Raw genomic sequence first — 26,134 nt, forward strand, 5'->3', positions numbered from 1 at the left:
GGAAGAGGTCGGCGGCCATCTTTGTATTGGGCAAGGGGGTGGGGAAGGGATAGCTGTAAGGGCAGGGGGCAGCACTGTACTGTGATATGTCCTGTTGTATGAGAGATTTGGGTTCATAATAGAGGAGCCTCTTGTCTTCATTGATGTGTGTCAATACGACGGAAGGAAATAGAAAAAAATGACACAGGATTAGAAGACTAATGGATTATCCCTGATAAATAGGTGGGGTTAGCTGTGTATTATAAAGAGGACTGCTAAACCTTTTACATACCCTCCAATATTTTCCAAATGATTACAAATGCGTAAACATGTGTCTATTAAATTCCCCCCACCCCTGATATAGCGCTCCCCACCTATCATATGTACCCCCATCCCATATATATATATATATATATATATATATATATATGCAAATACACCTGTATGCTCATCTGCATGTCTTAGGCAGGTCTGCAACCCCGCCTTTCCCCATCATCACCCAGCATACAGCACTTCCACTGCAGCAAGGGATTCTGGGAAATGACATGCAAATGAGCACAGTGTCACTTTTTGCCTCAAAAACCATTTTTAACATGGTTCCCTTTAGGCTTAAGCTTGCTGCATGGTCACAGCTTTGAGCACAGCCAGGGTTAAGGTGCATACCCAGAAAACCACCTGCCCTTGAGGCAAAAAGTGACACTGTGTGCTCATTTGCATGTCATTTCCCAGAATCCCTTGCAGCAGTGGAAGTGCTGTATGCTGGGTGATAATGGGGAAAGGTGGGGTTGCAGACCTGCCTAAGACATGCAGATGAGCAAACAGGTGTATTTGCATATTTGCTTTCCTGTGGAGGGTTTTTGTCACTTTTTTTACTCACCATAACTTAACTCAGTATTATGGTTTATATATATATATATATATAGATATATATAATCTCCCACATTACTCGTTTAATAACCCCCACCCCACTCTATTTCTTGACATTTTCCCATACCCTGCCACAAAGCTGCCTAAGGCTGCGCTTATAGTGCCGGCGACGTCAGGCTGCGGTCACTGGAAAAATCAAATTGAGATGACTTCCAGCAATCGCGACCAAGCCGTCGCTCCATCGCGCTTACTATAAGCGCACGCGACGGCGGCAATGCATGTGTTTTGACACAATGTCGCTGTCACCGTCACAGGCACTATAAGAACAGCTTTACTTCCCAGGACAGCTCCCCCTCCACCACTCACTGAAGTGGGTCCCAGGTTGCACCTGTTGAAAGAGGGGGGGGGGAGGGGAGGGGTAAAGAGGAGGGGGGTGAAGAGGGGGGGGGTCCCCTACTGCCCACAGACCAGTATTGCAGGTACACTGCTTGGGGGCCGGTACAGGAACTGCCAAATCGGTACAGTTGGGGGGTCTGCTCTTACCGCTCATAACTGGAGTCACCCTCACTGGTCCCTTCTTCAATGAGGGGAAGCAGCATAATATGCAGTAACTTACATTCAAATACGTGCATTTACATGCTTGCCAACTGTTACCCCATTTCTCATCTCTGCATAAAGGGGAGTTTGTTTGTATCAGTGAGTTTATAGACTAAGCCCATGATGTACCAGGTCTCGTAACTCAGTGATTACCCAGAACAAAATAATTAAAAATTAATCCCTTTACAAGTAAGGGCAGCTGTCCATAACTGCTACTGCTGTCTGCATCTGTCCTTATTCATGGTCTCGTCAGCACAGACGTTGCTGCCTGAAGCCACTTGGAGTGAAATTGAGGGGGGAAATATATGATGGAACGGTCACTTCCAAAAGGTGTATATAAACCAGGGATGGGCAACTCCAGTCCTCAATGGCCACCAACAGGTCACATTTTCAGCACAGGTGGCACAATCAGTGGCTCTGATTACCCCTGCTTCAGCAGATAGCTTATTCTTAAAACCCGACCTGTTGGTGGCCCTTGAGGACTGGAGTTGCCCACCCGATATAAACGCTTTCTGGGTTGTTGCTCTCACACCTTCGCAATTCATTGAAACAAATGTACATGATAAAACCGTTGTACAGACCTGCGTGAATTTGCAGCAGTGATAGGCAACATGATATACCTCAAGGGCAACATGGGTGGCCCTTAAGTGGGTAATGTGCAGCCCTTTTAACAAAGCTTGACATATAGGAGCTTCTCACCGCCGGCACGCCTTGCAAATGTTCCCACTCGTCCCCGCCGAGAACTAGTGATTAGCACGGTCATTATGCAGCCGAATGAGCAGGAAGCACCTAGGATCCACACCAACATCTCCGTTCCCTCTGCACTAGGAAGAGGATAGGGGGTAGCCAGCGGTTGCGGGGCGTTAAGTGACCCAGAGGGTTACATGTGGCCCCCGGGCTGCCTGTTGCCCTCTAAAAGATTGACTGTTTCCTTTTAGCAGATTCTTCCGCAGAGACCTTAAATGAACGCCTGGCACCTTCCGTACAAGGTAATTATTTTCAAAAACGGGTTAAACAAAGAAAATCTCTTGCACATCAAACGTGTCAGCCTGTGATTGACAAAGATTACCACTGATGTTACTCTGCCAATAAATGTAAAGACACACCTGCCGTACAAAAATCTGACATGATTTGTGTCAATGCATTGACGTCAACTCTTAATGAAGTGTGTTTATTGATTGCTAAATACATCAGCTACCAGTTTATTTGTTACAAACATCTTTAGATGTGACACACATTTTGATCAACACCTTCAGGTCACCATCACTAAATCTCCATATTCAAAACATCCTTCTCAAAACGTGTTTCCCGATTAGCATATGCTCTGGATTATACTTTACCATAAAAGAACAAAAAATACTGGGGGGGGGGAGGGAGGGTTTCCCAACAGGTTTTATTTAACAAAATGTATGTAGGCATAAAAAGTTATTCTTCTTTCTACACATCCAACTGCTGAATGTCGCATCTCAACCACTGTAAATATATTAGGCCATCATTTTATTACAAAAACACAGGTCACAAATCAGCACAGAGAACACACCAGAGTTAGAGTTTGAGTTTATGGGCGGAAAGTTCATGCTTTTTATTTGGTTTCTTCTGGGCTGATTTGGCCCCTTTGATCTGCAATTTGACTTGATCCTGCAGCTGCGAGAAGAACGCCTGGGAAGATTTCAAAGCTTTATCCTTCCCTTCATCCTGTAATAGAAAACGCAAGAGTTTTAATGAAATGCAGCCGACACATCCGTATTCAGACAACATCCCCAACAGGAGGGAAAAAAAGGAAACTGCATGTATTATTTCACAGTACAAAATAAAGTTTACACGTTTGCAACCTCTTCTTAATCCCTGGTTTCGTAGAATCATCACATGTGGATGGTAATAAGGCACTATAAAAGTTTGCCTGGCCAGGAAGTCTGCAGCCAATACCCTCCACATCTTGATTATTTGCAATCATTTTTCAGTACAGCTTGTTAGGGGGAAGAGAGAGGATGAACAATAGAACATCAAAGGCAAACTTACTCCCTGCAAATATGAAGTGCTCTTTTTGGTGCTTTTACATTTTTAAAACTTTTTCTAAAAGCGCATTGTAGTTCTGAAAGTTGAAAAAAAGATCAGGGAACGGCTATGTTGACACTAATGGGAGTCCTTTATGGTAGAGGAAGTTCCAGGCACAATAGACATCAATATAATGGACAACCTTCATCTCTCCCCAGATGACAGCAAGATACAGTAAGTCAATTACCCAGCAGCATAGAAACATTGAACACTAGTGTATCATGCTAAAGGAACACAGACTGCTATTATTAAAGCCCCCCCGCCCCCCCCCCAAATGGTCCTTTTAAATTAGAAATGACATCAGAGGCATGCAGAGCACCGAATATGGCAGCATAGAGGTCAATACTTAGTATAATTTAGCTTGACTACTTAATTAATAGATATTTAGTCCTTTCCGGTTCAATTAAATGCTGTTATTTCCTTTAATAAAATCATTCAGACTAATGTTTTCTTAATCGGGGGGCGTTTAGCCTGCATTTAAAAACAGCCGGTCTACAGTAACGGAGCTACAACTCAACATACACCTTGGGGAGAAAAGCACGGCCCTGTTGCCATTGTGTAAAATACACGTCGTGCCCGTAGGAAACCAGGCATTACCTTGAGCACAGTGGCCTTTCCTTCCTTGGCGAGTTTCTTGAGGTTGGCCGCAGCAGCTTCCTTGGAGAGTGTCTTCCCTTTCTCTGCTCTCGCCTTCTCCGCCAGCTGCTGTCGCTTCTCCTTGGCCTTTATTTTCAGCCTTTTCACGGCCTTCTTCTTCCGCCTCTCCCGCCTCTTGTCTGTGGCCGATTTCTCTGCGTTGGTCTTCAGATCTCCAGCCTTGTTCTTCTCCTGTGAGTAGAGAAAAAAGGGACCAGAGAATAAGAGGAGCTGTAACCCAACAAGTGGGTGGAAGTGGAAGACCCTCCGTTTGAGACCCATTAATGCTTTGGCAAGTCACCACCTTGTAGAAACAGCAATTGACGGAAGATAAGAACCACGGGGCCCATCTCCTCTGCCCATTCGCCTACTTGCTGTGGTACTTCAACCCCTATTCCACCCTCGGCTTTCTTTCATATTTAGGAAAGCCTTGTGTCTATCCCAAGGATTTGTATTTATTCCCGTACTAAATTAGCCTCCATCATCTCTGTTAAGAGGCTATGTCCTTTATTTCTACAGTTCTTTCTTCATACTCCATAAATATTAAAGTCCATTGAACCACAATTGGTGAAATTTGAGATCTGCAGAAGACTCGCTAATCACATTTGAATTAAAATACCTTTCCCCCCCTTAACATTCAGAAGGCGTTCCTTAGCTTCTTTTGAACAAGGAAATAAAATATAGTCATCTCACGCAGATATTCAAAAGTGCTCCAAAACCCATAGCAATACTGGATTTACATGGGTACTTCGCACCCCAAACACACGGCAGTGGCCCCCAATATGGGACGTGGATGTTCCAGTCGGGTGCTGCAGTGGGTTAGAGCAGGTGTGCGCAAACTTTCCCCCCTACCTTGGCTCCGGCGTAAAATGACGCCGCGGGATCATGTGACGCCACGTTGTCACGTCATCTGCCGCTGCGTTGCCATGACGACGCGTCGATGGAAGCCAAGTTAAGTGAAGTTACAGAGGCCTAGCGTTTGGCCTCTGTAACCACCGCGCCCCCCAGTTTGCGCCCCCCTGGGTTAGAGGATGGTAGGTAGATGAAGCCAGACTTTTTTTTTGGCAGCTTGATGCGCTGCACGCTTGGCCGAGTTAACCCCATTCACTGCCAGTGTTAACCCCATCATTGCCTGGCCCCATCTGGCAATGAAGGGGTTATATTCAACTTCACAGAGCAACTGAAAGTAGGAAGTGTGCAGACAGGCTCAGCCACAGCATATAATGGCCCATGCACACCGTTCCACGACAAGGCGCTCTTACTTTGACTTCCTCTGGAGCCAGTAGCGCTGCATCACTGACGCTCACCGGGGCCACCTCCTCCATGCTGATTGCGGGGAGGTTTGAAACCACCTTAATTTCTGGAACAGGCTGGAGAATAAAAAACAAATTGAAAAAACCCATAAAAGATCAGGAGTAACAAATCATTTAGAAGTTTGTAAAAATCACAAATAACGGAAAAGTAGATTTCCATTTTCCCTCTGTAACTTTTTAGCAATCTATGTAGAATGGAGTTGCTGTATCCATCGCCCCTACCTACCTCCTGCACTTCAGGAGACGTCTTTCTGCACCCATGGGGTTAAGGTTCCCCACCCTCAGCTCACAAGGTGTTAGGCATCCCCCTTTGCCTTGTACTAAAGGTGTCAAAAAACCTCCTCCCCTCAAACATGATAACTCCTTGAGTTCCGGGTAAGGGATTAAGTCCCCGATTCTCCCTAACCAGCTCCCGAAGTGATAAGGGGTAAGATGCCCAAAAGCAAAATGTGGCCTTCATCGTATCAATAGGGGACACTTTATTGACATTTATATGGTTTCATGGCTGTTGGGAGTGACGCGGTTTCGATTACACAATTTTAGCAGCCATTTGTACTTCCTTTCAGCATTTTGCACATCTACGCATTGTATAATTCAGATTTTGTACTTTAAATCGCCTTTGTGATCTTTACAAGTGTGACTACACACTGAAGCCTCCTCAATGTGCAGGTGTAACAAGAGTTATTGCTCAAGTTAAAGAGACGCTGTGCCCAAAGCTGGTGCCATATTCATCACCGCTCCGTTGAGAGAAATGGTAACGTATGCGGCATTTATTGCTGATGCGTTAGTGGGAGCAATAACATCTGCTACATGTGTTGTCCTATAGCGCCCTCTGTTTTAAATCCACTGTGGTACATCCTCCTTTTACAGAAGGAGGCTCTTAAAACCTATGCAATGTGGAGTCTTAAATATATTCCAAGTACTAAGGAGGCAATAGTGGTTACCCAGCGAAATTAGGTTAAACAAAACAGCCAAATGGTTATGCAGAAAGGGTGCATCTAATGGGGATAAAGATATAATACAAATATATAAATACACATACATATTGGTTATTTTCTTCAGAAAGCCAAAAATCAGAAAACAAGTGCAAAACCGAGATCCAAATGAAAAATGTAATTTAAAAAAAAAAAAAAAAAGGCAGAAAATTACCGGCTTGGGTATGAAATGGAAATTAGAAAGAGCGTCAAGCTTCAGGAAGAGTGTGTCCATTATTTTCTGGATTTCCAAATGCTTTGGGTTTTCTTCTTCTACCTTTTTCTGGAAAGAAAAAGAAAGAAATCGTAGTGGCATCAAATATATTAGGTTTCGGCCTATATCTCAATTCAGAAGCTCTAGACAACTCAAAGAAGTACGGTGAAATGTTAGCTATTGTTAAGTATTACCCGACCAGACCGGAAAACTATCGGCTCGAAACCAAAAACAGATGTGACTTCACAAGGGTGAGGAAATTCAAATGGCAGCGGGCCGGACATACTGCAAGGAGAAACGACTGTCGTTGGACAAAGATGGTACTCGACTGAATTCCAAAGGGATATCAAAAGACCGACCAAAAGTAAGATGAGTGGATCAAATAATATACGTTTGTTAGAGCAATGTGGAGAAGAGAGGCTCGTAACAGCAGTACCTGGAAGATCATTGGGGAGGCCTTCATCCAACAGTGGGTCAGCAAGGGATGAAGATACACACACACACACACACACACACTGAAGTGTGGGGGGGGGGGGGGAAGAGAAGAGTGTGTTTTGTATAAGTATAAATTGTTAGTTATATTTGCAGTCGGGAGAGAGTAAGAAGATCCGATCTAATTAAATAACATCTTTGGCAAAATGAGCAGTGGTTTCGCGTAACGCAGGGAAGGACAAGTAGCCACAGGGCTAGCAAGACAGCAGGTGGACAGGACTGCACGAGACCTTGAGAGTACCCGAGATCCTCAGTAGAGAGATCTGGGATTCCAAAATCATTTTTGACTGAACCACCTGTTCTCAAGTAGCCATATTTTGCCAATCTGGACTGTTGGTGGTACTTGAGGCCTGGAGCTGCCATACGCTGTGTAGCCCCTCAGTCAGTACCCTCGTTGGGCGGGAATCAGAGCGCTCATTCCGTGGGTGCAGTTTAACTTTGTTTACCGAGATGGTTTTAGTGAAGAATCATTGCTACCGTTTTAATCTGGAGATTTCGAATAAATACCATTTTTTTTTATTATTTAACAAGAGTCCCTGGATCCCTCTTTTTCTTTAATATTCTGCCCCATTCGCTGCCCTGTTCAAGAGCGCAGTAGCCTGCTGGTCCACATCTCTGACCTACTTAGCGTGCACGGGCGGCTCACTAACAGGACAGGCAAAATATTATTTTACCTTATTTGAAACAAGGGATCCCCCAAACCACAGCCCCCAAACTAACTACTGGAACCGCCGGTTACTGAGATATTTCATGCTGAAATGCCCTTAAGAGTATTGTTGACAATTAAAGACAAAAAGCTTTGAAAATAAAATATAGGCCCCATTCAGTGTGAGATGGGCAGGCAAATTATTGGAGATAAGGAAAAAGCAGAGGTATTAAACACATTATTTGCCTCTGTATTTACCGGGGAGGAATCAATTGCAAAAATAGTGCCACAGGAGAAAGCCCCAACTTTTCTTTTATTTTGAAATATTGTAAATACTAATATAAAAAAAATATACATATACAGGCATACCCCAGTTTAAGGACACTCACTTTAAGTACACTCGCGAGTAAGTACATATCGCTCAGTAGGCAAACGGCAGCTCACTCATGCGCCTGTCAGCACGTCCTGAACAGCAATACCAGCTCCCTACCTGTACCGAAGCTGTGCGCAAGCGGGGAGACTATAGAGCTTGTTACACATGTGTTATTTACAGTTATGCACGTATATGACGATTGCAGTACAGTAAATGCATCGATAAGTGGGAAAAAGTAGTGCTTCACTTTAAGTACATTTTCGCTTTACATACATACTCGGGTCCCATTGCGTACGTTAATGCGGGGTATGCCTGTATAACATTTTCATTTAATTACTGTGTGTTTTATTTGACCTCTTAATATACTGGTGCCCAGCATCCACATCTACTATGTACAATAACATTTCAATCAAACTAGACAATCTGAGACAGGTAGCAAGCAATAAATATATAATAATAATAATAATAATAATAATAATAATAATAGCATGTTCTTGTATAGCGCTGCTAGTTTTACGTAGAAAAGATAGTGCGCAACCCAAAATAACCAAATTGTGTTAACCGAACAATGTCTAATAGTGAAATCTAGTGATTAAATTAACCCTCCTTGATAATTAGTTAAAAACCATAAAATCAAGCACAACCCTAATGTGGAAGTGAAAAAAATATGTAACCATACATAACCGTTGGTAAATCGCGTATGCTGCTGGGATTATGGAGTGGCTCAAACACTCCCAAGAAAACAAAGCGCAAAACACAATAGTGAAGTATATCAAATCTTATTGAGTGTTAAAAAAAGGGTTATAGATCTGCGTAGATCAAAGGATTAGAACATAAGCATTGCGTGTATCAATACAAAAGTTACCACAGAGCCGTCGACAGGATAGGCGATAGTGGAGGAAGCCTCAGGTAAGTGCACTTCCGCACTCTCCAGGTGTTATTCGGCTCTGTGACTGTAATCGGTCGTCGGCATCCAGATCATCTCCAAGGCAGCAGAAAATCCTTTGCAATAACCATGCAGACTATGTGTGCGTTCGGACAAAGTCTCTCAGTCAACACGTGAGTAAACCCGGCAAGAGCAGGAGTCACCGGTCACCGGTGTATTAGCTTCCACTGCTGATCGACTGGCTTCCTCCACTATCGCCTATCCTGTCGACGGCTCTGTGGTAACTTGTCTATTGATACACGCAATGCTTATGTTCTAATCCTTTGATGTACGCAGATATATTACCCTTTTTTAACACTCAAGATTTGATATACTTCACTATTGCGTTTTGCGCTTGTTTTTTTGTCCTATGTTTTTGGTGCCTGAGGCACAGGGAGATAAAGTGATTTGCCCAAGGTCACAAGGAGCGACACCGGGAATTGAACCAGGTTCCCCTGCTTCGAACTCAGTGCCAGTCAGTGTCTTTACTCACTGAGCCGCTCCTTCTCCCCTTTACTGCTAGGGACCTGCCACGCATTGCTGTGCAAGACGGCATAACCCATTCACTGCAAAATAACGTTCTTAGCCAAGTTTACTGAATGGGCAAGTAGATGGCATGGCTTTTTACATGCGTGCCAGGACAGCTTTGCTTACTAGGCAACACCACATTTACTCCACAATACCTCAAATACACTTCAAATTATAGTGAACCTCGGGTGTCTTCTATTTATTTGTATCCATGAGAAACTCATGAGGTTTCCGTAAATGGTATCACAACTTATAACAAATCGGAATAATACCTGATTGAGTTTCAGATACTCTTGCTCGTAAATCTCTGCAAGACTCTGTTTGCTCTTCTCGTGATCCAAGGTGAGCCGTTTCTTGTACTCGAAGGCGTTCTCCTTGGGCTTTTCCTTGCGGACTACGTCATCCCACACCTTGGAAACAGAAATATTCAAAAGCCTTTGCTTAATCTCATCAAACCCAAGTCCACCTTTACTAATCTCTTTATCACCTATATATTAGGCGTTTAGGACTGTTATAACCTACAGAGTTGGGGGCTTCAAGATTACTCTTACCCAATAATTAGCTTGAGTCCCACAGTTGTCAACCAAAAACATACCATAAAGAAAAGAAGGTTCTTACTAAAGGATAAAATAAGCCGCTTCAAGCACACAATACGGGCTCTCACGTTGTTGACTCAAAGGATTCTGGGTACTGCCATTGAATGACGACACCAGAGTAGACCGACATAGGGCATCATCTTTTCTACTGACGAATACACACACACACACACACACACACACACACACACACACGAGAAAGCTTTCACACAAAAACAAAGTGCTAGTGGCCATGGACTTTCATTTAGAAGATGCAGTCTACAGTGTATATTTCCATAATACAGCTGTCATAGTCAGCCTAGCCAATCCATTGCAAGCATCTCCAGCACTGAAGATAATCATATAAAGCTTTGTTCAGACATCTAAATTATCATTAAAAAGGTTACTCTGAACCCGTAGCTAAAGAAATCACCAACCTGGTCCTTTATCCTCTGTTTGATGATGTCATCAAGCTGCAGTGTGGTTTCCTCTGTGATTATAGGCGCTGCAAGAGAGGATACAATGTACGATAAGAGGCCTGCTTGTGAGAACATTTATTTCCATAGCAATGACGCCGCATTAGTTAGCTCTATTTGTGCATTATTTTAGTGGTACATTTAACGGATTAAGGTCTTATTTACTAAGCAGTCTTCTGCAATAAGGCAGCTTCCAGCACTGGAAGACATCTTGCCGCCCATTGGCAGAAGATCTAATCTCATGATAAGACAGTGTATGGGCACTTTGTTTTTTGTTTTTCTATGCAAAGTAGCCAACTGTATCATTAGCCAGTAACAGACTCTCACAGGCACTCATAGAATGATTACGGAAAGAAGTCAACGTTTTCGACCCATTGCCGACCTTCCTCAGGACAAAACCGGGCAACCATGACAAAACACACACATACATGTGAAAGAACACCAAGATGGTGGAAATCTTGCACCAAAGGTTTGAGGCGATAGTTGCTAGGCAACCAGTGAAAATAGCAACATTACTTGGTGTAGCGCTGGTCCAAGATAAAGAAAGGTCAGCAACACGAGAAATTAAAAAAGTACAAAGTAAAATACCCTGCTAATAGTGTTGGGTATATATAGATGCTATGCCACACTTGCACTGTTTGTCCTGAAGTCCCACGATGGGACTGAAATGTTGACTGCCCTCCAATAAAATCAAGAACCATTCAAGTTATGAGTGACTTGTTATTAGCTACGATATGACCTGTAGTCCTTTCAGTGAACCGGGCGTATCTTCATGTATATGCGAGAGTGCCATCAATACTGATGGTCTTTTCAGTATCGTCAACAAAACAGCTAAAAAGTGGAATACAATAAGAATCTGATAACAATACATTTTGCAGGTCCTGATGTGAAAAAGAAGTACATTTTCTTTTCAGCATACAAATACGTAAAAACCTACCATTTAACCATTACAGGTGCCAACGTTTTAGAACAAAGCCAATTACATTGATAAGTTGTGTAATATATATATCAACTTTTTTTTTCTGTTACGTGGGACTGCTTCTGACAGCAACCCCTACTCTGACAGCCTATGGAAGCAGGGAAGGAGTTTAGCATTGCACCTGGAAGGGGTTAATATCCCCTGATGTTAGGGATAAACTTTACTAACTGCTTATGTTTTGCTTATCCCTGTGTATGTTGGTTTTTGAGTTTATAGCAGCAATCTTCTTGATGTGTTACTAAAGCTGGATTGTATACAAATATCCAATGTGTCTTTACATTTTGCCTATGTCATTTTGGGGTTTCTCCCCCCCCATTTATTACAAAACAAACAGGTAAATATAAAGTAGCAATCCTAGAGGCGTTTAACTCCTAACGTTAGCATCTTGTCCCCTGCTTTTTTTTTGGTAACTTGAATTTTATTAAGGTTTTCAGGGGAAGGGAATAACAAACAACAGAGTGAAATGCCGTACAGTACAATATTATGCAGAAAATAAAACCACAGTAATCTGGGAAAAACTTGGGGGTGAAGTGATGGAGTACAGAATTGAGAAGGGGTGGGGGTGAGGATGCAAGCAAGAGGCGTGGGACGACGACAAGATTCTCATTTTAGTAGCTTAACTCATTTATTATAATTTGACCAGTAGTGTAGTTGAAAAGGGGAAGGAAAGAGAATAATAATTTATAGGTATGGAATATAATGTTAACTCAACACCGTCTGATCAGAGATTATCTTCTCCAAACCCCTTTTCTTTTTCCCTCTGTGTTTGTATTTATTGATTCATTTTGTTGTGTACTGTAATGCGCGATTTGTATGACAAGTCTTGACAACAAGGGAGATCCCACATCCCAACTTTTGGTTCTCAGTTTCCCCAGCCATGGGTCCCCGGTCCTAGAAAATCTTTTTGTTGTGTGTGTCTAAGGAAAGATGTAAGCTTCTCCGTAAGCATCACTTCGATTATTCTATGTTCAACTATTCTCCTAGAGTCCCTTGATGGAGTCGTTTGGCTTTTCCGGGCTGCAGCAATTGCATATCTAGCTGTTGTTACGATGTGGGATATTAAAATGTCTTGCCGTGTAATTAACATTCTCAGCTGATTTCGCTACATGTCCTGCTCTTTAAAGATGAAGAAAATCTTGATTAACACTAAAAAAAAGTTGTGTTTTTTTAGAGAGTCTATGGTAACCTTTTGACCGCAGTGGGCTCTGGGGAGAGCTCCATATTAGCCTTCCGGACACTTAATATTTCAAACGGAGCATCAGATTTTATTTAAAAAAAAAAAATAAAAAATTATATAAAAACATGAAAGGGCAAGAGGCGATTTCTTAAAGGAAGCAAAAGAAAAAATATATATAAAAACGAAAAAACAGAAACGGCAATCAGCCGGGTTGTATTATTCGGCACAGTACATGGTGTGCACCTTATAAACAGGTTGATTACGTACCCATCCTGGAGGCATGGTCGAAAAGCACCGTCTCTGCCAGCAAGCTGTTTTCTGGTCTTTTCTGTGCCGTCACCTCACCGCTAAGCTGCCAGGATTTCTCACCCAGCATCTGCTTCTGTAGAGTCTGAATTCTCTCTGCCATCTGAAAACCAAAGCATTTTAATTAAGGAGAGAAATACAGGGACAGTTACAGTGCAAATCACCTCACCCGAAAATGATCGGTGCAGAAATGTACCCCAATTTAGTTACCCATTTAGTGGCAAAACGCACAGTACTGTTTTTTAATACCACGAAGATTCCACTTTTACTGAAGACAATAAGAGTTTGTAGTCCCATCATTGACATACTTTCCTGTCCCAACGTGCCTGCGTCAAATACGTTACCTTACAGTCTTTGTGGATGCCACCAAAGCAGGGGGAGAAAATGAAGCGCAGTAGATCGAGAATCAGAAACATCTCAATATTCTACCTGTGGAGTGCAACTCCCCCTATTGCTTCATGCAACATATTCTAGTGGCTCGCTTTGTATCAATTCACAGCATGGTGTTGCAGGCTACAGGGCAACTCATGCTAAGAGACATTCAGAACCGTTAATATGACGCCGAGAGTGTCTCCGGACTCCAAAGAATATGACTACAAGACGTCTTCCCAAAGACTTTCATAGGGTCAATTTAATGGCCAACCAGCTGTTCTTAGAGCCAGATTCCATGTGGTCTCTTTCTCTCGACTCTGCCCCGCCCGATTGGCACCACTGGATCAAGTTGAATCTATTGGGATGAAATAGATCTGACTGACCTTCTCTTCCCTTTTTTCAAACGATGACTTGGCTTCGCTGGGCTCAAGGTCCTGCTGCTTTTTCTTCCCGCCAAGTATATCACCAACTTCTTCCCCTTCGCTGTCATCCGACAGGTCAAACGTCACCCTCTTGAACGCCTCCTTAGCCTTTTTGCTCTCTTCTGTTTCCTCCATTGCATCATCATCATCCTCATCACTATAAAACAAGATAGCTGTAGGCTGAATCACATACACAACTGATGAATTGATGCACTAGTGTGGGGATGGACTTGGTAAAAGAATATAGAGTGGTTGAAGTAGCACTACCTTTTAATCTACAACCCAAGTAACATTACAATCGTTCCAGTTTCCTCCTCCTCTGCTCCCTATCCATAATGTCAAATCTTTCCCATGTATTACACACACAATGCAAACGTGAAGAAAATTAAAACATAGAGACTAAAAACAATTCTAATAACTAGATACTGAAACCCAAGTTCTGTCCCTAAAGCCCACCTTCTCCTAAGAGCAATAACCACTCTCTCGCCAATTAGAATTGGCTGTTAGCCAGCCGTTTCTATACTTGGGACGCGCGCGCGGACACAGCCATGAGCAGTGGCGCGGCAGACCAGGGAAATTACAACAAAATGGTATTTTCGGGCTGCTGCCACGCCGCGAACCAATCACAGCGCGGGCTAACGCTGTGACAGAGTCACGCTCCCTAACCAGGTGAGTCACTGCCTGCACCCCAACAACTAAACACGCAATGCCGGGTGCGCGCGCCTGCATGTGGCGTGTTTATTTGTTATGGTGCAAATGGTGCCGGGCTGCGATTGGTTCGCGGCGTGGCAGCAGCACCAAAATACAAGTTTATTGTAATTTCCCTGGTCTGCCGCGGCACCACTCACGGCCGTGCGCGTCCCTAGTATAGAAACGGCTGGTAACACAGCCAATTATAACTGACGCACGCGCACTATTTTACACGCCTTACAAGGCAGATTTTCTCTGCACATTGTGGCTCCTTTAAGCGCTGTTCTGTCCTTGAAGAAAGGATTTACTGTGGCTGGGAGTGATCAGCATGGTGTTTAGGATCATTAAGGTAAAATATTTCCCTCAAATCTGTCAGGCTAATTGAACTGGGGCACTGCAATTAACTCTTTCACTGCTAAATGGTCATGCAGTGCACTGCAGTTCAAAACATTCCCTGTTTTTAAGTATTTAATATCTACAGCACCGAATAGATTAAAAAGGCCCAGCATGACAACTTTATTTTCAATTACAATCAGGGCCGCCAACAGGGGGGGACAGCCGGTGCTGGCGTCCCAGGCCCCGTGAGTCGTGGGACGGAGGGGAAGTGCCATGGCGGGCCCACGCGCACCAACCCAGCTTCCCTCGCACGCCCGCCTCCAGCCACGGAATCCGCAGTCTCACTCAGTCACCCAACCAGTCACTGGGGGAGGGGGGCACTGCTCCTTTCATTTGTCCTGGGCCCCATGATTACAATACAAAAACGTTGTTTAGTAATGTCCTCATTTAATACAGAGCTTTGCAGGTTATATTATTTAGCTAGCACTGATTAGCTTCTCTCTCAAACATTTGTAGAGGGATTGGACCTTTAAAAGCATACAAGGGAAAGACTAAAATAAAGAAGGGCCAGTGTTTGAGCAAGAGAATTAGATAGAGAACCTATTAGTGTAGCCATCTGTGTCACGGATACTGCAATGTTAAAAACAAGCAGCGGGTACAACCCAGGAACAATTGGGATAAGGTGGGTGCACTCACGTTAACCTCATTGTATCGGCTTTCCTACGTGCAACTGAAGCAGCTCTAGGGGTGCAATGGAAGCCACACATGTTCTCTGTCTATGCCACATCAGTACTACAGAGGTAAATAGCTTCACAAGTTCTTACTCTTCAATCATTTCTTCCTCATTGCCATCTCCCTCCTCAACGTCCTCCTCATTCTCGTCATCCACTACCGAATCCTCATTCTCCTCTTCTGGCTGCCTGTCCATCTCCTCCTGATTATCAACTGGGTCAAAATAGTCTTTGTACTGGAGGTCTCTGGAACTCTTAGCCACCTGAAAAACATCATTTCAGAAGAGTTTGTAGATGAGTGAGCAGATCTACGGAGTATGAGCAATATAAAGCTTCTGGTTATATCACAGGCATAGCAGGTCAAATACATGACCACAATGTAAGTAGAGGACAAAAAATGGCACAGGGACCACGGAAGATGAGAGCAAGTTAAAGGGCCCAAGAAAAGAAAGGTACAAACATCAAAACCAAATCACCAGCAAAGAGACGATTAAAGCAGTAATCACGGGTGCTTGTTGTATTTGTTGCAATTCAGGGTGGGATTCTGGAGCTTCCTAGAGATAAATTGCGCTATTTTTAGCTCTGGGACCACTGCGTTCAGAAAATACTTACTAGTGAAGTTACCAGTATCTCAGTCCCCATCAGCGGAAATAAAATGGCGCTTCATATCTCCTGCGTCATGCGGACCAATAGGAAGCTGCAGTGTCATTTGTTGCGTTTTTTTTCTTCTAATCGGCCCGTGTGAAGAAGGAGATTTAAAACCCAGTTCAAAACCAGGAAGTAATCCTGGTACCTTTACCCGCAAGTATCTCAGGAACTACGGGGCCACTGGAGCGGAGAAGAATGCGGTTCAGCTCAGGCGACCCCGATTCCATCCTGTGACACCACGCCCCCCCCTAAAGGGGGGGGGGGGGGGAGAGGTGAACAAGGGGGTTAGGCAGGGGAAGACTACTGCTTTAAGGTTGTAACCATACAGGTACCAGATAGATCATGTACAGTCTCACGAGTGTGTATAGGCTTTATAGACAAGTAATGTTCAATAGCCGAGGTGGCCAACTACGACAGAGCCACCTGGGCTGAAGCAGGGATATCCTTAAAACCTGTCCTGTTGGTGGCCTTTGAGGACTGGAGTTGATCTACCCCTGTTCTATAGGCTTCCACTGGTAATTTGTCCACTGGTAATCACTGATCAGGCCATTACCTTCTCATTACAAATATGTATGAAAGTCAGTTTGGTGATCCCAGGTTACATGGCTAACAGTAGCCACCTTGAGGTTAGGAAAAGGAGACTTGAAACAGGCCAACGAAGTGTGTGTGTGACTGTGGGCAACTACCTCCATGTCTCAGGTACCAGAACGCATTCTGTGCTGCAGGGGTTAATTGTACCTGCATTATGTGTGCAGCACACGCAGAGCTATAGGAAACAAGACTCTCCAGAGTTTGAAAGAGGTTTTGATAAAAAAACAATGTTTTATAATAGAACAGACTGTATCTTATAATCCATTATGTTGCGGTACTATTTTGGAAGAGGTCTATAAAATACTAAGCAGTGACAGCAATTTACAGCACACAGCTCCTCGTGTATAATGGCCCAGCACAGCTAATGTAGCAGAAAATCACAGCTACTCATGTGAGACACAGCTAATGAATCAAACATGTGGTGTGTTTCACATGCTGTTTGGGTGGCAACACTGCCGGAGTATAAAAGGATGCAGATCACGGTGACAGGATGCGTAACCCCTATAATGCATCTAACATCATATCGGGAAGGCTATGTCTGCCAGTTAGTTTGCCGGCCACGCGGTTCTTTCACCTGGGCTTTGCTTTATAAAGCTGAGTGAAAGAGCAGGCGGAAGCTCAAGGGATCCATGTTAAAGTGGCCAAGAAGCAAAAAGGACACACTATTAGCGCTGATTTGCATGTCATTACCCAGAATCCCTAGCTGCATTGCAAGCACTGTAAACCTATAAGTATGGGGTAAGGCAGGTTTAGGGTACCTGTGAGACAGATTAGTATATTCATAAGTGTTCTTTATCACTGCTGTATGGTGGGGGGGGGGGGGGGGGGGTGGGGGTGGGGTTGTCACTTGTTTTTACTACTCATAACTTGTTTGTGCACCTGGTTTCTAGCCACAAACCGTCTCACAATGCAAGGCCTGCAACAGCCGCACACTGCCGAGACGCAAAAGGCCAAAACAGCTGCCTGCCAGTACACCTGCTGTTAAAGCCGGATTAAAAACAGCAGGCATGAACTTCCAGGGAACCCTGTTACACTGGATAAGAAGCCGTGTGACACACTGAATTCTCATTTGCAAGTTATTACCCCAAATCCCTGGCTGCAGTGGGAGCCTTGTATTCAATGGGAGTTTGGGTAAGGCAAGTTTAGGGGACCTCTCTTAGGCTGCGGACATAGTCCTTTAATTTGTCCTGGGCCCCAGATTTCTATTGGTGGCCCTGCCACGTCATGGGGTCTGGCATTCCAGGGACCCCATAACGTATCGGCTATGTTTTGCCCTTTCTGTGGTCACCCCAGGAAAACTAGCACAGAAAGGGCATGACGTAGCCACTATATCCTGCGTCCTCCAGAGGGTTACAAGCCAAGTCTTAATAATCATGAGGGAAGCTACACCACAACCCAAATACAATAAACCTGTGAAGTCTCTGATTTTCAGTGAATGTCCCTTACTGGCAATGTCCTATACTTTCATTTTTTCTTGTATTAAGTTTACTCTTTCGAATCAGTCAATTTGTATTAAAACATGTTTTATTTGTTGTTGCCCCAAATCCCCTTATTTAAGTTTTGGTGAATTGAAAGCATCTCTACTAGGGTTTTTTAAACCTACTTATTCTAAAACACCCTTTTACATCATAGATTGCACAAATTATTAGGCCCTTTGATTCTCAAGTGGATATTTGTTAGCACATATGAAAACGAACAGTCTACTATTTGCAAGGTATTTATTGCAGCGAGATAATACTCAACTGCTAGATGAGGCTATCTTGCCTGGATGAACACATATGGAAATTTAACTCGAATATGAACAATTCATATAGGCAAGTACTTCTGGTGTGACCCATCATTTACAGGCCAGAACCTTGTATTGCACAGATGGAGGTTAGAAGAACACCCACTGTTTTCTTTATCATCTGATGACAGCCTCATATTCCAAAGAAGCCTCGATAACTGACTGACTTGTTGGCTAGTTACAGTGGATCATTTTTATTTGTGCCAGGAGGCACCTGGCTGAATTTTGGAAGGGAATAGTAAAAAAAAAAAAAACAGAACAAAATACAGTATGTGTTTTAAATTCAATGTAAACTGAACATGCAAAAGGACTATCCCATATGCATCACTTTTAGCTATACATGGGCTCCCTAAAACTGCACTCCACAACTAAGCCTGGTAACAGAGGAATACAGAATGAGTGGACCCACTCGGGGACAGCTGTTTGTCCTCATCATAACCCAATTGTGTCCAAGTGTCCTTATGCAAAGCCCTCACCTTGTGAAAGGTAGCATAGTACTACCGAAACGGCGGATTATATGGCACATTAAAGCTTTCGGAATAAGTGTGCCTGCCTCCTGCTTTGCTGATTAGCTTCCTCTGGGACCTGTGGACCTCCCTGGACGCGGTACAGCACCCCTCTTCTTACCACATGTACTGAATGCATGCATTACTCTCTTGCATCTTATGCAAAAGCAGAACAGAGCATCCTCACCAGGAAAAATAAAAAAAAACGCTTGTATAGAACTATACAACTATACATAGCTAGGCAAAGGTTGTGTTTGTTTTTCTTATGCAATGGTTGCTGGCTACCTATATATTTTTGTATTGATGTTTTACCTTTCTTTTTGTTTTTTCTATGTGAAATTCCTCCTCATCGTCGTCGTCATCATCATCAGAGAGAATATCCTCAAAATAATCCACCTCGTCTTCATCTTTCCCACCTTCTTTCTTCTCTGTCGCTTCCAAAAAGGCCTCCATCTCCGACAGCTTGAAGAATCGGTCGTCCACTATGGATTTCTCAGCTGGCTTCACCGCGGCCTTTTTATTTGCCGTCGGTTTGCTTTGCTTCTCCAGTTTATCAATATCAAAGTCCATGTCCGAATCGTCATCGCTAAATTTCTCCACGCGTGTTTTTCTGACACTTTTACGGCCATTAGGTTTGGGGTCTCTCGCTTTCCCTGCTTCAGCTTCCCTGTCTGTGTTTAATTCGGGGTCTTCTAAGATATCTTCCTCCTCCTCTTCCTCCACGGACTCCTCGGTCTCTGATGCTTGCTCGTCAGATGGCTGCACGAGACAGAGGTCCTTGTCCTTCAGAGTCTTTGTGACCGCTCTTGTGAAGTAACCAAGAACGGCGCGGTTCTGAAGTTCCAGCTGCTGCCAGATTTGCTCCTCGTCAAAGTTCTCAATCACCAGTTCTTTTAGGGGGCTCCCCACCTTAAGCACCAACTCAGACTTATGCAAGTCATACAGAGACTTTGTTAGGAGAGAGAACTCGGATGCCAATCCCTCTTGCACGCTATTAAGAATAAAACAAAAGGCATTTTAGGTAAACAACTGAATAGTTCTACTGGATATGTAATAGACGGCATTTTTATATAGCAGAGTACTAGAGTACTGTATTTATAGCATATTAACTCAATGGTGCTTATGCATAAAACTGTGATAGTGTCTGAATTTCCAGAGATATTAAACATATCTTAAAGCGGCAATCTAAGCTGGACGTCTCTATCTCCCCCCCCCCCCTTTTTTTATACATAGAATTGAAGCAGGGGGTCTCCGGAGCTGAACCCCATTCATTTGAACTCCAGGGACCCCCTGATTCTGGAGATAACCCCATAGGGGATGTCAGTAGTTGCTCTGGCTTGCAAGCTGAGGCTCGCGTTATGGCCGCTTTTCAAAGCTACCGTGTCCTGCGGGCCAAATCGGGAGCCGTGACATAATCCGTTGCGGCTTTCTAGCAGCCCACGTAACGCAGGAGTTTAGAACTTGCAGGAGATAAAGGCACCACCTTCGGCGGTAAGTATCTCAGAAGCAGGGGGGGTGGGGATCCCGGAGCTGAAATTAATGGGGTTCAGCTCTGGAGACCCATTGTCGATCGTATGTAAAGGGTATGTAAATCCGCTTGGATTGCACTTTTAAACTGTCTCAAAGGGTAGCTTTGGGGCAAGACCACAGTCTTTGATTCGGACCCCAGTGTGTGTCAGCTCACGTTGTGCATGTCACTCTTCCTGTGCCCCAGGCACCAACATTGGATTGTGAACTCTACAAGTTACATACTCTTGTGCATGATGTAATCCTGTTTGCAACACATTGCAGGAGACTGGCAGCAAAGAGGTTTCATTCCTTTTCTGTTACACAATGTTATGCCCCTCCCTCCCACATTGTACTGTGCTGTGGAATATGTTGGCGCCATACAAATAAAAGATCTTTAACGTGGTATGGATAATCTGATTTATGAGGAGAGGCTAGCTAAATTAGATTTGTTTACATTGGAAAAGAGGCGTCTAAGAGGGGATATGATAACTATATACAAACACATTCAGGGACAATACAAGGAGCTTTCAAAAGAACTAGTCATCCCACGGGCAGTACAAACGACACAATCCCTTAAGGTTGGAGGAAAGGAGGAGATTTCACCAGCAACAAAGGAAATGGATCTTTACAGTAAGGGCAGTTAAATTGTGGAATTCATTACCCCCATGGAGACTGTGATGGCAGATACAATAGATATCTTTAAAAAAACGGTTTGCCATCTTTTAAAAAAAGTAAAGGTATAGAGGGATATACCAAATAAGTAAACACGGGAAGGATGTTGATCCAGGGAGTAATCCAATTACCAATATTTGGAGTCAGGGAGGAATTTATTTTCCCCCTTATGAGATATCAGTAGATATTTCACTGGGGTTCTTCGTTTGCCTTCCCCTGGATCAATATACTGTAAGTACGGATATAGGATAAAGTATCTGTCATCTAAATGTAGCATAGGTTGAACTTCATGTATGTACGTCTTTTTTCAACCTCATCTACTATATAACTATGAAACTATGGTAGGAAAGATGTTGCATGGTTAAGAATCTTCACATTATAGCAACTCCAACAAGTTCTTTCACCATCTTGAAAACCTGGCATTGTGCTCCTTCCCCTGCTTTGGAGTGTAAGATTATGGTGGGGGTTGCTTTGCGTGTATCACTTAATTAATATAGCACCACGAATGTATGCAGCGCTTTACAAAATTACAATACAGTACAAGGTGGATAAATGACTACATAAGGCAAAGATATACCATGCTGTGATATCCTGGTGTTGTAAGCACCACAGGGGGTTCATACAGACACCTGGTGTTTTAACGAATGTGGTATTTTGTGGTACTAAAGCTGACGCTCCAACATTTGCAACATGAAAATATGTGCACTTTATTTGCTACTTCAGTGTGGGATTGAGGAGCGTCCAGGCAAGTGACACTTCCTAAGAAGCCATTATAACACATGCAATTTACTATATACTAAGATCAAAACTCTATAACATACAGTGGGGGCTGGGTGGGTGTATATATATATCATCATACAGAAAAGCAGCACTCGCTTCCTCAATCTGCCTGGGGTGCAATGAAAGTAAATAATATGTAAAAAGGTAGAAGTCTGGCACTCTCAGGGCCAATAGATATGGGATTTTTTTAAAAACAGGATCAACGTGTCAGTGCTACCAAGGACCTTAATCCAGGCCCCGTACCGGATAAATGGGTACAGCTGTTAGGTATGTACAGTACCATACAGTCCTTGTCTTTTTAAAGAGCCACCCTATGTACTGAGGTTGATGTCTTTCCGTGTATATGGCCTGTGTGGTGCTTTCACAGGGAGATCTCATTACTGAGAGTGCGTGCCGCTTGTACCTGAGAAGCTGCTCGGGGTGGGCACTCACTGTCTCCAGCACCTCCATGCGCTGCCCCAGCTCTAGCCGTGCTGCTCCGGTCGCCGCCATCTTCCTCCTCCTCCAGCGACCACTCACATAGGCATCCCACTGCAAGAGGCGGGCTGGCTAAAAGTGTCCGGGTGGAAACTCCTCCGTGAGTAGATGGGTTCCGCTTCCACTAACGTTCCGGGCAGTATTTTCCCCCCAAGTAACTTTTTCCACCCTCCACCCGAACCAATGTGTACGCTTTACAGGTAAAGGGTCTACCGAGTTGATCATACATAACATACATAATTTAAGTCACCTTTACTTTCTGGAAGTGTGTGTTTGTAACCTTTGCCTGTGTCAATAAAGTTGGTCTTGATTGGGAGAATCAAGATGGCGGCGTCCTTGCAGGGTGATAGGTAAACGTGCTGAGGTAAAGTATTGACAGGCACAATGGCTGCATGTGGCTTGTGCACTGTCACTTAATTATCTTGTTTGTTTTTTTAATTTAGCTTAAAGTATCGTGTATACGCGCATAGGCTATATGTTACACAGGTATGTGCAGTGGGTCTTTTTTACCAAAACAAGAAATATGAACCCACACCGAAATATACCAATGTTTTTGGTATTTGTGTGCCCCATTGTATGTCTGAAGAAGGTACCTCTGGGGACTGAAACTGTGGCTTTCTGGTGTTTTATGTAAAAAAATATATATATAAATATTTGCTTCCTGTGTTGGTTTTTGTATATACTGTACCTAAGTATACACACCCAAACTTGCTGTTATCCTTTGATTTACCTAGCATGACACCCAGCCTTCTAATCTAAGGTACTATTTTTATGTGCTGCCATACTGATTGTAATATATATACTCATATCCTCATGAAGTTCACAGCACCAATAGAACATATGAAAAACTTAAATGTATCAAAAAGCAGACGTCAGGAGACGGAAACAGGTGATGTTTCGGGTCAAGGAGTTAAGTTCAGCAATAGCCAAACCATTACATTTAATATTCAAGGACTCCATTCCCACATGCTCAGTACCACAAGATTGGCATAAAGCAGATGTGGTGCCTATATTTAAAAAGGGAGCTAGATCACAACCGGGGAATTACAGACCTGTAAGCCTGGCTTCAATAGTGGGAAAACTACTTGAAGGTTTAATATGGGATAATATTCAGGAATACCTAATGGAAAACAAAATTATTAGTAATAGCATGGATTTATGAAGGATAGATCATGCCAAACTAACCTTACTTGTTTCGTTGAGGTGGTATGTAGGAATTTAGACCAGGGTAATGCAGTTGATGTGATCTACTTAGATTTTGCAAAGGCTTTTGATATGGTGCCACACGAGGTTGGTGTACAAAATAAAGCATATTGGACTTAATAAAAATATATGCACCTGAATTGAAAACTGGCTGAAGGACAGACAACAGAGGGTTGTCATAAATGGAACTTTTTCAGGTTGGGCTAAAGCCGTGAGTGGAATACCTCAGGGATCGGTACTGGGACCCCTGCTTTTTAACTTGTTTATTAATGACCTTGAGGTTGGGATCGAGAGCAAAGTCTTCATCTTTGCTGATGATACTAAATTGTGCAAGGTAGTTGAATCAGAGCAGGATGTAATTTCTTTCCAGAAGGACTTGGAGAGACTGGAAACTTGGGCAGGTAAATGGTAGATGAGGTTTAATACAGATAAATGTGAGGGTATGCATTTGGGAAGCAAGAATCAACAGGCGACTTAAAAATTAAATGGGGATAAATTGGGGGAATCCTTGATGGAGAAGGATTTAGGAGTGCTTGCAGACAGCAGGCTTAGCAATAGTGCCCAAAGTCATGGAGCTAAAACAAGATCTTATCTTGCATCAAACGGGCAATGGATGGAAGGGAAGTAAACATAATTATGCCCCTTTACAAAGCATTAGTAAGACCACACCTTGAATATAGAGTACAATTTTGGGCACCACTCCTTAGAAAATACATTATGGAACTAGATAGAGTGCAGAGAAGAGCCACAAAATTTAATAAAGGGTATGGACAATCTAACTTATGAGGAGAGGCTAGCTAAATTAGATTTATTTACATTAGAAGAGAGGCGTCTAAGAGGGGATATGAAAACTATATACAAATATATTTGGGGACAGTACAAGGAGCTTTCAAAAGAACTATTTATCCCAAGGATGGTACAAAGGAGTTTTTTGTTAGCCTTCCTCTGGATCAATAAGTAAGTATAGATATAGGATAAAGTATCCGTTGTCTAAACTTAGCATAGGTTGAACTTATGGACGCATGTCTTTTTTTCAACCTCATCTACTATGTAACACTGACCCTTTCTCAAGTTTTCTTGATCAGATCTTGAGACGGGGTCAGTGTGACCTGAAACATTGCTTGTTTACCTGTCTTATGTCTGCTTTTCAATAAAAGTAAGTTTTAAAAATATTTTTCTATTGGTGCTGTGAACTCTGCTCATTTCATTATAGCTATATATCTATCTGCATCCTTTTGGGTGGGAGCTGAGTTATATGCATTAAGGTCATGGCATTGGCCTAAATAAACTCGTAGTAATGTTCCAGGTTCTTGTATGGCAGAAAAGTGTTTTAGCGCAAATATCTTCACAATATTAAAAATCCTTTATGTGTCTTTAAGTGATCAAAGTTAATGTATAGCCCATATATTGAACGCAGCTCCAAACAGTCAGATTTTCTAAGGGTCTGTAATGGAATATCCAAGATGAATTGGGGCGCAGATAATCTTAGGGTATAATAGAAAAAAGGGGGGAAAAATTGTGCAAAACGTCTAAACACAGAATGGTGCGCCAAGGTAATCTTCAGTTCACTCACAGATGTAGATGTGAATCAAAACGTTTCGAAGGGTGAAGCGGTTTCCCTTGTCCGTAGTTTGAAGTATGTCCTCTGTGGATGCTTAATGAATCAAGAGAGGGGGGAAAAGTCATAGTACAGAATAGCTTTTACGCGATGTATAAAATTAAAAACTTGCGTAACATACTCCACAAACAAAGGTGAGTAAAAAACATTGGGATATAAAAAGGTCACCTGAGCCTCCGATCAGTGCAGTTATGGTGTCAGTGTTGTTCTCTACCACGCTTTGACTCCACCCTCCTGCAGATGCCCGGTCTGATGTTTGTCTACGGTGCTCGGTACTGCCACAAAGTCTTCCGTCCACTCCAATCACCCTTCGCGTTTCACTGTGGTTGTGCAGCTTCCTCATGGTCTCCAAAGGAAGCACCGCTGACTTCAAACTACAGATAAGAGATAGTCTTCACCCCTGGAAACTAATTCAGCTTGGATCTTGTATGGCAGAGGCTATTTACCTGGTGGTCCGGGTAAATACAGGACTTGTTTAGCCTTCTCAAGCTGCTGGGTAGATAAAGGATTTGTTTAGCCTTACCCTAATATGCCAAGCTAACGCTAAACCGCACTCTCTGAGTGCTAATCATCTGAGCAAATATAATTGCCGGCTAAATAAGGGATATGGAGGTTGTAAATACACACTTTTTATTCTTGTATTGTTGTTTGGGGGGTGCCTATTTCCCACAGCACCCTATT

At 43.2% G+C, this 26,134-nt stretch overlaps 2 protein-coding genes across 3 annotated transcripts in view; one reads left to right on the plus strand and one right to left on the minus strand.

Moving 5' to 3' along the window:
• Nucleotides 1–2,595: 2,595 nt before the first annotated feature.
• MPHOSPH10 (M-phase phosphoprotein 10) lies at nucleotides 2,596–22,717 on the minus strand. The gene is made up of 11 exons (XM_075575865.1): nucleotides 22,559–22,717; nucleotides 19,507–20,185; nucleotides 15,757–15,926; nucleotides 13,868–14,063; nucleotides 13,074–13,215; nucleotides 10,612–10,679; nucleotides 9,872–10,009; nucleotides 6,597–6,704; nucleotides 5,397–5,504; nucleotides 4,096–4,326; nucleotides 2,596–3,138 (listed from the first exon to the last, which is right to left on the minus strand). The coding sequence occupies exons 1-11, from the start codon at nucleotides 22,645–22,647 to the stop codon at nucleotides 2,989–2,991; spliced, it is 2,079 nt and encodes a 692-aa protein (XP_075431980.1). The 5' UTR covers nucleotides 22,648–22,717; the 3' UTR covers nucleotides 2,596–2,988.
• Nucleotides 22,718–22,737: 20 nt separating this feature from the next.
• FAN1 (FANCD2 and FANCI associated nuclease 1) overlaps nucleotides 22,738–26,134 on the plus strand; it is a 35,960-nt gene continuing 32,563 nt past the window's right edge. The window contains exon 1 of one of the 2 annotated variants that reach the window (XM_075575861.1): nucleotides 22,738–22,832. The gene's annotated coding sequence lies outside the window, so the exon portion shown is untranslated. Of the gene's footprint in view, nucleotides 22,833–22,895; nucleotides 22,997–26,134 lie in introns of those variants that run through there. The other variant, XM_075575860.1, reaches the window with a different exon arrangement.

This window comes from Ascaphus truei, chromosome 18 (genome assembly GCF_040206685.1).
Source record: "Ascaphus truei isolate aAscTru1 chromosome 18, aAscTru1.hap1, whole genome shotgun sequence".
NCBI classification, from domain to species: domain Eukaryota; kingdom Metazoa; phylum Chordata; class Amphibia; order Anura; family Ascaphidae; genus Ascaphus; species Ascaphus truei.

What these genes read in the sequence shown, in the direction of transcription:
- MPHOSPH10 (XM_075575865.1), bottom strand. Translation starts at nt 22,647, where the DNA reads ATGGCGGCGACCGGAGCAGCACGGCTAGAGCTGGGGCAGCGCATGGAG. An exon ending in TTGAAAAAAGGGAAGAGAAG is followed by an intron (nt 13,216 to 13,867) that starts GTCAGTCAGATC and finishes TTTGGTTTTCAG; the next exon opens with ATGGCAGAGAGAATTCAGAC. An exon ending in CGACCATGCCTCCAGGATGG is followed by an intron (nt 10,680 to 13,073) that starts GTACGTAATCAA and finishes CCTCTCTTGCAG; the next exon opens with CGCCTATAATCACAGAGGAA.